At 39.5% G+C, this 13,490-nt stretch overlaps 1 protein-coding gene across 3 annotated transcripts in view; it reads right to left on the bottom strand.

The window, feature by feature from the left end:
- Positions 1–13,490, bottom strand: part of LOC144195479 (aminopeptidase O-like) — a 68,777-nt gene that overhangs the window by 22,965 nt on the left and 32,322 nt on the right. For all 3 annotated transcript variants that reach the window (XR_013326093.1, XR_013326092.1, XM_077715157.1), the window contains exons 13-14: positions 9,382–9,444; positions 8,477–8,557 (exon numbers count right to left, since the gene is read on the bottom strand). Coding sequence is in view for 1 of the 3 variants with exons in the window: in XM_077715157.1 (XP_077571283.1) it covers positions 8,477–8,557; positions 9,382–9,444 (144 nt within the window). In the remaining 2 variants the exon portion in view is untranslated. The remainder of the gene's footprint in view (positions 1–8,476; positions 8,558–9,381; positions 9,445–13,490) is intronic.

Raw genomic sequence — 13,490 nt, forward strand, 5'->3', positions numbered from 1 at the left:
TGGCACAAAAAACAAACAACAACAAAACTGTTCTATTACATGTAGGACAACTCCCAATCTATTTCCTACTACAAATACAATCTATGAGCAACTCTCGTTAACTTTATTTGGGCTTGTGTGAGCTTGTTAAAGAATACTACTTTGTGCATATGGCAGGAGCATTATTGGTCTAAAACCAAATTTTTGATGTGCATATAAACAAGGAGCATTGAACGCTGCACATTAAATGTGAGCATACACAACATTACACACACAAACAAACAAAATACAAAACAATCACTGGGAATTGACCTCACATACAATGCCATCCATCATTTTTGGATCGTAATGGCACACAGCTGACATCACATTTTGCATGCGTGTGCAAATGTGCATGTGAGTGTCTCTGACAAGTCTAATTGCGTTAGGGACGTCTGAGGGCCCAATCAGCTCCCCAGTCGTTACCGGGACCGACAGATGTTCCACTGTTTGGAACGATGCAATAATTACACATTAAGACATTAGCCAGCATACTCATCGCCTTACTTATTATAAAGTACTTTGAATCTATGAACTGATGCCTGTAAAGTCTTTATGATGAACCTTTCAATGCATTAGCCGGGACCCTGTACTAACAAAGTCTTTTAGTATTCACTTACCATCATGATCAATGTATATGTCTGGATGGCTTGTACATCATCAACTCTTCCTCCATTACCATAGCAAGCGCATGCGCACAATCAACACAGCAATGTCGGCACTATGTTAGAGGAGACCAACTGTGAGCTTTAAACGACCCCCAAAAAAAGAACCGCTGCTGAGTGATAAATGAGACAAATACATGCTGGCACTCTTCCCACTTCATCCCCTTTACTCCTTAACACAACAAATGAAGCCATCACTCAACAAATAAATTCCTCTGATGATTCAAATTGGCTATTGTTGACTCAAATTGTCTCACCACATAGCATATCTTACCTAATTTGTTTCTTGGGTTGAATAAAAAATTCAAAAAAAACACTATGTAGACAAAGCCTTATGACAACAACAAATTGGTTTGAGAAAACCCAGAAGCTTCAAAACACCAAACCAGCAACACCTACTGTCCATCATTCTGAATGACAGATACTTGATTTATGTACCTAATACCTAATACATAATTTTGCCTTTTGGACAGGATCCATGAACCACTGTATTTGCCCAATTACACCATAAGACATCACCAAATCTGACTCCAAGACAGCATATAATATGACTGAAAATAGATACTAAGACACCAGGACATCAATAGACAAGTGTCAGGTGACACACCCTTGACCTTGTACTCCATGATTGTTGGCGGCTCTTTCAGACCAATACACACTTCTTTCTATTTCCTTTATTAGTGATAGGAAAGTGGAACCAGACTGGTCTGTATGTTTTGTGAATTTGGCGAGGACGATCTAAGCAGTAAACTGGGAACTTGAAGACTTATTTTTCAACAACCCATCACTCGGGCCCTTTGTGTACTGTATATCATCAAAGTAAACACGATTTTTGCTGACTTAAGGATAAAACAGAGCCTATGATTGATGTACAATTTTGGCCTAGAGGTTTGTCTATTGAGGGCTATTTTAGATGAACTATTGTTTTATTGCACCTCTGTTGTATTATTGAATGACCTAGAGAAAACGCCAACTGTCAATTCCCCTCATTATGACAGCCCTTTATTTGAAGACATTTACAGCCTATAGTCTTCTCTGAAAAAATTAAAGCAATCCATTTTGTACTGTAGCCGCTTTGTGCTCCTTTCTGTATTTAACGCATAGATCAATGGCAGTATACGACCCTTTCACCTGGCAGGCAATTGTCAGTTCAGTCCACTGTCTGCCAATCCATTCAATATTTCACAAAAGCCACACCCCTTCGATCAAAAATTCCAGTCTTCATTTATTACCCCTAAAAATATCCATCAAAAATGCATTTATAGTCCACTTTTACCTCTCAAAGAAATAAAACAGATATAAAGTTGGAACTATTGGCCTGACCTCTCTGCAATATCATGCATGATGTGTGTGAAATTGAGGGGTGTGGTGTGCATAAGTGGAGCGAGCTGATCCCTCAGTGGATCTAAAAAAAACACAGACACACACGCACACACACATACAGCCTAAACTATACCACTCTTCTGGCTATTTTCCATCCTGCTATGATGCAGCCCGTCTAGAAACGGCCAGCATATCCCTGAAGCTTCCCATCTCTCCTCTCCTGCATCATCTCTGATTCATTGCCAATAAATGCCAAAGGCTGAGGAGTGAAGAGAAAACTAAGAGGTGATGGAAGGCTGAAGAGGTAACATAAACCATGAGACAGTGATGGGAAAACAGAGATGAAGGGAAAACAGATGTGTGAAGGATCCCCACAACACCAAGGTTGCCAGAAATAGTGCTTTGAAAGCTTGACAGGTATGTTTCTTCAAAGTGAAGTGCAAAACTCTTAGACATAAAGAACACAAAATAAAAAGATGAAACTCAAAGGATTTGGTGTAAAAAAATTAGGGCAAGTTGAAAAATGTTCATGAGTGGAACAATTTTTGTGTTTATATCATTCTTTGCTCTCTGCCTTTTCTGATAAATTAGTGCTTGAAAACATTATTTGGAATGGGTAGTGTTTGGAATGGCTTCAGTTGTATAGGTTTTAAAATAGAAATCAGTATCGGCTCATACATTTTAATGGCTTACTCCTCTGCCAATATTGCAGCCAAAATGAAAATTGTATGTAACTTCACTTCAACAACCTCACATATCTTTATACAATTTATAAATCCAAATCAGAGCTCCGAAAATCAACTACGTCTATCATAGAAAACAAAACAAGCATTAAAATTATTGGGTAGGCTGATTGGAAACTCTAAATTGCCCTCAAGTATAAGTGCGGGTGCGAATGATTGTCGGTCTCCTTGTGCCCTGCGATTGGCTAGCCTTTGATTTAGGGTGTCCAACCCCTGTAGTTAGCTGGGAGAAGCTCCAGCACCCCTCTTATGAGGATAAGCAGTTCAGAAAATGTATGAATGGAATCTACAGGGAGAATGTAAAGCCTGAATAATTTTCACATATTCAGACAGAATGTCAAGAATCCCAGGTTATACTATCACACAGGTGTGTTCATCAAAAGGAAGAGCTGAGTAAACATCCACATTAAAGGTGTTGTGTCAGTTTGTGTTCAACTCAAGATATATAACACTGCTGTGAAAAAATGGACGTTTTCAGACCCTCTCGTGTGCCTTTTTGTAAAGACTTCAAGTCACAGGCATCTGTTTGACATTTAACCAATCCTGGAAAAAGATTGTGCTTTCAATTGGCACTACTGAGGTCATTTTCAGTCATTGACCATTAAGCTCACTGAAGGGTAACATTCAATGTTGATCAGGAAATGCTTCAGGCATGTCCACTTTAATCAATCTGGATAATCTTGTGATTATTGGAAAGGCTCGTGAGGAAGTCCAGAGCAATAACATGATCAATTTTCTATCTTACAAGAGTTATCTTCAAAAAGACCTTATCAATGCAAGAGAAGTCATCTCAGGTATTCCCAGCTTTTTCCCCTTCTCCCGGGGTTCCTTCTCTGACCAACAGGGCAGACGGCAGCCTCATTATGTCAACCACAGAGGAAAATGAGAATAGAATGAGGCCCATTACTTTGCGGCCATAACTAATATTCCACTATACACTTCCCAGACGCATTCATGATTGAGGAACATGTACACGTGCTCATTATATGCGTCTATGAGAAGTAGTGGTCAGACATGGAGATTAGTCTGGGGGGAAAAAAATCAATAACATTACTGCAGAACCATGCAAAATGGAAGTTGGTAATAAACTTGGACTTTATTGGATCGACCAGAACCCTGGTACACAGCAGGGGGTGTCTGGCTCTTTCCATCTCTCTGGCTTTGGTAACTCAAGCACGTGTGTTGTATTCCCTAATCACCCATCAAGTCATTAGTTCGAAATGTTGCCCGAGCTCTGACTAAATTCTACACACAAGATGTTAGGCCTCCCTCACTTTCTTTGTTTTTTCAATCCTCATTTACCTCTTACATAATTAGTTCCATTCTGTCGTATCCTGCATCCTTTCAAATGACCAATTTCCTTACCTAATTAAGAGTATTAGACGACATTTTCATCCCGATACAGTACATTGTATCAGCCTTTATCTTAAGCCAAATTTCCATTACATAGAGTCAAGAGTAATTATTATTGATTCCTCTTGATTGTTACATGATCGTTGTACATCACCAAACTGCAGGTTCAAAAAAATATTTTTGTAAGGTGACCAATTTGGCACAATTATACAAAAATATAGCATGTATTTGGTCATTTGGATAAATGTCGCATGTACATAGTTAATAGTTTTGTCCACTACAAATTCAGGAAAATGAGAGCTTGGGTGAAATTTTGAAGTCTTGATTTGAAACTACAACACGTGTTCATAGTCAAAGATATGAAGTGTTAAGATGAAATACAGCAAATGCAGCAAAACATGGACAAAGGTGGCGCAACAGTCCTTCAAAGTCCACGATCATGAGTGGAACACATTGAGTGAACATTTTTGAGAGCTATTCAGCAGTGGATTCACACTACTAAATGAGAGTTCTCTGCTACTCAATTATACACCCAAAAAATACATCAAAATTACTTCAGTCTGTATTTTTTTCATAGATGTTTTCCACATACTTGACTCTCTATTCAACTCAAGTGTATTTTTAAGAGCACTTAAAAAAAACAACAGCCAAAATAAAGCTCTATATAATAAGTGAAAAACAGAAAACACAACTGTAAGGAGCAAAAACAACAATTACACTCTTAACACTATTACTTATTTTTTTGGAAAATAAACTGTACTGCATTTTTAAATATAGCCCCTGTGCACCTGTTGGAACAGTGCAACCGGCAGTCCACAGCAGTATGATTCATTAAAACCGGTTCCTTATTTATAAAAACTGTCTAAAAGCGTGTATAAAGAGTGCAGGTACTTCACATTATGAACAAGCAACACAAATTCTTATTGTCATCATAATTAATCACATCACTTTCCTTCTCTTTTCATCTACCCTCTCCTCTATCATTGTTGTGATCCCTCTTTGCATGTGTCCTTGGCCCCGCCTCCCTCTATTGAATGATTGACAGGAAGACGGATCTCTTTGCTCTCTCAAATGTATAAAACGATCATATCCAAATCCAGTTACCAACAGAGTGAGCCTCATGTCACAGCATAGTGTGAACTCTTAACACACGTGTGCTGAGTGCAAGATCAAATTCAGACACGTTCACAGCCATAAATCGCACGGGATAAAGTTACCGGCTTATTTTCATTTACTGTGCAATTAATTACCTCATTTGATATCGCGACAGACTTAATGGCAATAACTACTCTAATCATGCTTTAAATTAGTTTTTTGTATAAACTAAAAAAAGGCCCTGGTTTTCCAATGAGCAAGTGCAGCACAATATTTTGAATTAGCTGAGACAAAATATGGATATTTTTTGCTACTATCAGGTTTTGTGTTGTGCACTGCTAGTTTACCACTACCAAATGTTTGCATTGGCCGATTTGATAACCACTTAATTTAATCATATTTTACCTGTCACTACCACTTTTCTCTCCCCTGACCATTGTGTTTTGAATAACATTAAACAGCAGGCTTCCGGCATAGGGGAGGGGGCCGAGGTAAAATTGAACTCTTAGCGTTTGAAGTACATGAAGGAGTACTATAAAGTACACCTGGCCCATCCATGGGGCTATCTGCACACACATCAACAAAGGGAGGAGCGAGCCTGGATGCAGGGTAGAGGGGTGTATAAAGGTGTCGTGGTGGGGTCACTTCGTGTTTCCTTTCACCGTGGCTTTTATGGTGTTACTTCAAACGCTGACCTCCCCCCTCCCTCACGCCGCCTCGCTTCAGCCGTCCAACCACTCATCCCCTCCCTCGCTCATTCTCACTATTGAGTACAGCCAAGTAGACAGCAATTGGCTATTCTTTCATGAGGTGGATTATGGCACCCCCCTACACCCTTTTCACCTCCTCCTTCTACCTCAGACAGGAAGACTTCTTTTTGCTACCACTTATGGGGAGTAAGTGTGTTTGTGAACGAATTTACGCCTTGTAAATATACCAGACGGTGGGTAGTTTTGGTGCTTGAAAAGAGTGGGGTGGGGGTACTCTACAGGCATGTGCCTGCCCTTGGATAAAGAAAAGAAGAGAGTGCACTGATCTAGATCCAGAAACAAAATCCAGTCTGAACTTGAGTGTGCAATGGATTGTAGCTACGGGAACAACTCTAAAGTCGTAACGTTAACAGCTATATAAAGTGGAACCCTTAAAACCCCAACACATTATGCTCCGGAATGTTGCTTTCAACAATGATTTCCCATAGGATATAATGAGGAGGAGGGGGCTCAACTGTCGGCATCACAGAAACTTATGTTCTTAGTAACATTCTTAACGATCAGACAAGTGTGAAAATGAGCAAACTATTGTTAATAAAAAAATAAAACCATGAATCACTTTTAATTTCTCTTCGTCTTACATAAAGGTTAGCCATCCTGTTAATTGCAAAACACTCAACCTTATCTTACACCTGAACGCATATCAATTACAAGCTCACATTTGAGCATTTACGATTCCTTGCTAACAAAGTCCAAAAAGGGACAATTATCAGAGGTCTCATCTTGAGCGATTAATATTCTTGCTTGCTGCTGTGTGTGTTATTTGTATTTCAAATTGTTCAGCTGCACGGAAAAGAATCAGAGCTTATTAATGTTAAAACAATATTATAAATCACAAACCCTTATGTCCATAGTCGACAGAGTGATTGTTATTTGAACCGGAATGGAAGCCAATTAGCGAACAACTATAAACTTGTGCATGTGCCAGACACAGTGGAGCACTTGGTCGTGCTGAGTGAGTGACAAATTAATTATCTTCTATTTTTCAGTTTGCAGCTACTGAGTAAGAATTATACCATAGCCAGACTATTATTTCCAGCCAACACCACCAAAAGTAGAATTATTCCAAAATATAATAAGATACTTGAGAATAACTCAAGTGAAGCAACATATATCTTCTGGATTAATGTGATGTACAAGATATTCCACTGTCATCAAAATAGATCGTTGCTAACCATTCTCTCCTTCTGAAAATGTATTTTTAACTTACAAAAATATTTATGGCATCATCCTATAGTCAACATCTACCTGATTTATTCACATAATTTATAAAATCTGAAGTTGTGCCATGTTGGTCATTTAGGTCTCTATTTGAATCCTTATTACACATTTTACCTCATGGAACATTATTAAACAAAAATGTCACACATAGAACATATACATGTTAATTATGTGCCTTCTGCCATCTAGTGGAACAATAGTTCATAGTTGCGTATCCTTAAATTTATTTCACTGGCATAATTATACAGGTATATCTAATTTATAAATATTAAATAACTTAAATGAACAATAACTCTAGATCTAGAGTCCACTTTGTTCATGTGTATATTTTACCTTCACATTCTGCTCTTGCTCGCCTCCAAATAAGGTTGACAAAAAGCACTAGTATTCGTTGATATTCTTATTTCATTAAATGGTATATATTAAAAATCCTCAATAACTTGAGGTTTTTGGGTGACTTATTTAGCATATTTTTGCTGTCTTTAGAAGACCCACTGTACTACAAAAAATGACCTTACTGCTGCACAAAATAACAACAAAAAGGTTGTCAAATCCTTCATACAGTATGTATATATAAACAGTGCACTACTCTGATTAATGACTCCTGCACATCTCCTGGTTCTTGGATCAGTGTGTGTCCATTAATGTTGCAGGCGTATGTGTGGGTTTGTGTGTGAAATGGAGAGTAGAAGGGATTAGTTATCCCATGGTATTCTTAATTAACAAGTACACATGCACACACGCACCCTCATACACCCCAACACACATCATCATCTTTTTTAGGAGTGGGTACTATTTTAGTGGGTGGCATCCCAAGCTCTCTGACAGGAAGTACTGAAAGGGATGAGACAGACCTTTGGTGGTAGAATGTCACGAATAAATTGTGTCTATTCTTCCCTCGCCCATTCTCCCTTATTCACATGTACTGACCATGACCACATAAAGTCTGAGCGGCATGTGATATATACAAGGACTTATGAGGGTAAATACTGGATGGGTGACGAGGAGACTATATACACAAAGATAAGACAAATACACGTTCACATTTTATGAATGAAAATGTCAGTAAAATGGGAAAGATTATGATTAAAAGTTATGGTGTTGAACTCATTGGGTGCCATTGTCGGCAAAAGACGTCCAATCCATTTGAAAGGACAGACTTTTGAATGTCTACTAGTAACATACTAATTTAAATTCACGACAGAATGATGAAAAGAGTCACATGAGTGTACATTTATCATTGTCGATGGCACTGAAAGAGTTAATTGCATAGTCAAGTGCTGCTTACCTCTTTGTAGTTCACCTTGGGCTCCAATCGCTTCCGCTTTCTGCCCTTCCCCTGATGACTGAGGAGAATCCATTTTGCAACCTGCAGGAGGGAAGATGAGGAGGGTGGTGGGTTGTAGGTGGCAAAGAGAAGGAGGGAAATGAGGGGAGTAATGAGGTGGAGAAAAACACCGAAAAGTAGCGTTGAGTGAGCAGTGAGAGAAGTGGGGGTGGTTCAAAAATAAAAGGGAGAGGTGTAGGAAATGGTGAATGCACAATACTTAACCTGCGTGTGACGTTGCTGGAGTGGAAAGTCTCGCTGGGATTTATTTGAGAGAGTCGCTCAGTGAGCCACTAGGCTTGACTTAACATACAGTGCAGAATCTCTATCTGTTTCTCTCTCTCTCTCTCTCCTGCTCTCACTCGCACACACTAACACAGACACACACACTCATGCTCTCTCGCACTCTCTTTTTCGCAGACACATATTAAATCTAACCTCTCAGTGATCTGTCACGCTCCATATATAATCCAGACAAACAGACGACTGAGACAAAGGAGTTATTAGTCAAAGTACAGCTCTTTAGTACAGAGCTCCATTTCACAGCCAAAGAAAAAAACTGTCTTAAATGGAGACTTTTGCTTCTCTTGAATTATTCTCAAGTATCTTCTACAAATGGCAAAGTTATGGAAGGGGTGATGTGATGGACTAATGATTTGGGAAGCATACAGTGTCTATCTTGTTCAGCAGCACAGAATGAAATGCAACAGATATACAAGTGACATGTACTCAGACAGACACAAAAAGGCAAGAAGATGTAAAATTATATCAGACGTGGTAGAAAAGATAAAGAAAAACAAGGAAAGATTGCTAGTAATGAGAAATTATTGGTAGTGAAAAACAAAAGGGGGGAAAAAAAGACTTACCTCTGCCTTGACTTCCTTCACCAAAGTCGCCTGAGACCACACAGCGCTTCTTTCGTGCAGCCACTGGACGACAGAGGAGAAGAGCTGTGAGTGATCAGGACAGAGTGGAATGCTGAGTGAGAGAGAGCAAGAGAGAGCAAGAGCGAGAGCGAGAGTGAGAGAGAGAGAGACAGAGAGAGCAGGAAGGGGAGGGAGAATGATGGTGGGAGTGCAATCACTTGCATTTAGGACGGAAACTCGCGGTTTGACTCTTTGGAGAAGGAAGTGGATGAAAGATGATATCTGACATCGGAAGGAACGATCGTGCCCCCTCACCCCCACAAAAACAAACGCAGATATAAACAAGCACAAACACAACCTACTTACTCGGTAACCTTATTAAGGCTTTCAGCACAACCTATGCCAGGATGATGGGTGTCCCAAATCAACGCTCAATAGGAGCACTCACACAGCCTGGACCAAGACCAAGGTTTCAACATTTAATAGGTGAAAGTCAGTGATCTCTAAAGCTGACGGAAGGAATGGATGTGGATTAATGATCCCAATAAAATACCCCTATTTTAGTGGCAATGCTAAACCAACATCAGCTTAACTCCAATAATTCCCACCACTCAGCTAATGATTCCATAATACTTTGGCTATGGGCATACACACTAAGAAAGTCCATGCTTGGCTTTCTTTATTCGGGACCAAAATATATTTGGTCTGGACTTTTTTGGTGCAGTTCCTGTTCACATTGCAATTTTTGCAAGCCACCTAGGATTTGAAAACAAACCTACGCATGTGCCAGCATTGTTCAATCGTTGGACAAAACAGTGTGGGCAGGATAACAAAGTAAAATATGAATCTAAACAATCCCGGAGCTCCAGATTGCAGCACTTGTGATTTACAGGGTTCATCCAACTACAAGCGTTTGTGCGACAATTGACAAATCAGAGGCTATTGAGGCAATGCCATCTTTGTGTATTAATATCTAGAAGATATCTTGTCTTCTAATCGCTCCATATCGAACCCTAGCTGATGTTAGCTCCTATTTATTTCATTTTTATTTGCAAATAAAACTACATTCGACATTATATTCTCCTCAAATATTATGCTTAAACTGAGTGATCACTGTATTGCTATGCCGTGATCCAAAAAAAATTCAACATACATTACTGCTGAGCTTTGTCAAAGGACTGTAAAAAAAAGTTAGATTATCGGAGATTGGCTTCTTTCAAAGTAAATCTTGAACAAAGAAACTGAACACCCTTCCATAATTTATGCATATGTGACGTCTTGTCTTAACTATTGTAATGTGTTCGTCTCTGGTCTTCTTGTGTCTAGAATTAAAAGCCTGCCATTAGTACAAAAAGTTGCAGCGAGACTTTAAGATTTTTAGAGGCCGAGAATGTTTGATCATATAACTCTAACAGGCAAAACTTACACTAGCTACTGATTCACTTGTGAAATGTGTAGTAACAATACATGTTCCTTCGCGGAAGCTACCTTTTCATAATATTTATCTCTTAGTGACCCTACGAGCAAAAAAATCCATAGGTTCAAGGAAGATCTTACATACGGAACTGACTGCTCTCTCTCACTATATTCCTGGAAATTATAGTAGCCACTATCTCAATAAATACGGCTTCCAATACTATTCATACCCCTCGAAGTTTTCCACCTTTTGGCATATTACAACCATAGATATGTATTGTTTTGGTAGTAGAATATTGGCGCACAAACAAAGGAAAGGAAGAAGTAACTGCATCATGCAGTGGAAGAAACACCCCAGGCAGGTAAGATATAAAGTTGTAACAGGCAAGATATGAAGCTCAAGTCCAACAGTGTGTTGTGTGTTTATAATGGCGGATTTAAAATAAGCTCTGTAGAAATACCGCACAATAGAGACTCAATATTGATTTTCAAGTTTTATTCTAGTGGGAGTTAGAATATTTTGAGACACTTCCCTCTAAGTTCAGAACACGAACGTGAGGCAAGTGTCACTACGGATAAGAGAGAGTTATCGACTTTCATATTCGTACACATTACTTTATTAAAATGTCTTCACAAAAATTTGTTGACAGTTTAATTCTAAAAGAATCTCATGTGTGAACAGCTCCCCCTATTTCCTTCCCGGGGGACTTATGAGATAGGGGATGCTAGTCACAGTGATGAGTACATAAATATCCTTTTTCACCCCCCCTAGACAGATTTAGTGGACTCATTGTTGGCTCAAAGCTTTGAAAAATAGTTTGTGAAGATGACGTCAACGCAAGAAGTTAAAGCTGCTTGTTGAGAAGTTTTTTTTGGGGAGAGGACAGCTTGTTGCTTGGTGGTAACATGGCCCTCACTGGCGGTAAAATTATTAAGGATTTTTTCTCTATACTGCTGTAGTGATTCAACGTCATTTTGGTTTGCCACAACAACAAATAATAGTAATCAACGAGGCAGGACACTCCTTGCATACCCACACATACACGCAGCATCTGACAAATACCCTGGCCTGTACTATCTCCATTTGGTACTCACGAGACTTAATACAATGAGTGCATGCTTCAGAGTGTACGGTACAAAACTACTCCAGCAGAAATAGCGTGGCAGGCAAAGATGGAGAGCGGCTCAGAGAGGAAGTTGTCAGAGTGGGCTGCGGAGAAGCCAGTGAGTGCTGAGGCAGTAAATTGCCATTGTGTAACGGGATACCGCGCATAGCTCTTTTTGCAGCCTTGATCCCAGCTACCATTCCACGAATAGCAAGGCTTTTGTCTACCTCTTTGCCAGTCCCCCCACAGCCCCCGTCTGTGTAGAGTCTCCTCCAGTCAATCAATATTATCTGGATTTATGCCTCTCATCAGACATCATCTCATCTTGCTCACTTCACTTTAACCTTGTTTTCATTCATTTTCATCTATTTTTAACAGCGCATATCCTTGTCAGTATGGACTTGGGGTGACAGAACTTATCCTTGAGGCAAAAGGTGGACTACACCCTATACTGGTCTTCAGTCAATCGTGGGGCACATGCAGAGAAAGACAACCGTTTGCACTCAACATGACACGGCAACTGAGGTGGGAATCGATCCCACATTGCCTGCACCAAAGGCAGACCTACCTCCTGTTACTTGTGCATAATTACAATAATACACCTGATCAGAAACAATAGTAACTAATAGCTAGCAGCATCATGTTTCTAACAACAACAAAAATGTGTCATGTAGAAAACAAAAAGCTGTTAAAATTGTTTTTGTTACATCAGCTAGTCATATTGTAAGCAGTCACACAACTAAGGCATGCATAAATATAGAATGAAAAGGGCTAACAATGGCTGAATAAGCAGCCCTTGTGAATTGTAGGCCATATTTTTTTATTTTAAAAAGTACCACATCCTACATGAATCCTCCCAAACAGACTGCTTAGTCATGTGTTGATTTGTCCAAAAAAGGCTGGACTCCTGTTTCCATTCTTGTTCTCTAGCTGCGGGACAGCTATAAATGTCATTGTTCAATATTTCCGGCCTTTCTCTAACTCAAGTCTCTGCGGAGAACCCGGTGAATGCAAGGCAAACATCAGCGATGCACAAAACGCCCCCCCCCCCCCCCCATTCTTTCTCTTTTTTTTTGTTCATGAATGTTTGTGTCCAGTGTACACAGCATACACAGGCGTGCGCATTTGTAAAAGGTTTGGATCGATGGCGCTGATCTGATTAAGTGGTGACTGGCACATCAAACACAAGAAAAAAGGGACTGCTGGCCAATCAGGTATGATAAAAAAAGAAGTCTGTTTCCCTACCCTAAGAGCCTTCTCAACCGACAGGCTCGTGTTACATCATCTGAAAAATGATGGCTCCCACCCAGACGGCAAAACAAACATGCATATACTGTTGCTCAAAATCAGTCATAGTGCAAGGGAAAAATAGAATTTAGCAAGCAGAGAACGAGGATTGATTATGTGAGTGACATTGCGAGAAAGACTCCTATTGATGAATAATCAGGCATTAATTTTAAAGATCTTTGCTAATGCACAGTTAAAATTAATGAATACAATCTTTCAAGTCAAAACATAAAAACTATGGGGATTTCGACACGATGAAAGTATGATTTAAACCACAGGCATATTCAGAACTACGTGTGA

The sequence above is a fragment of the Stigmatopora nigra genome, chromosome 4 (assembly GCF_051989575.1).
Source record: "Stigmatopora nigra isolate UIUO_SnigA chromosome 4, RoL_Snig_1.1, whole genome shotgun sequence".
Classification (NCBI taxonomy): Eukaryota; Metazoa; Chordata; class Actinopteri; order Syngnathiformes; family Syngnathidae; genus Stigmatopora; species Stigmatopora nigra.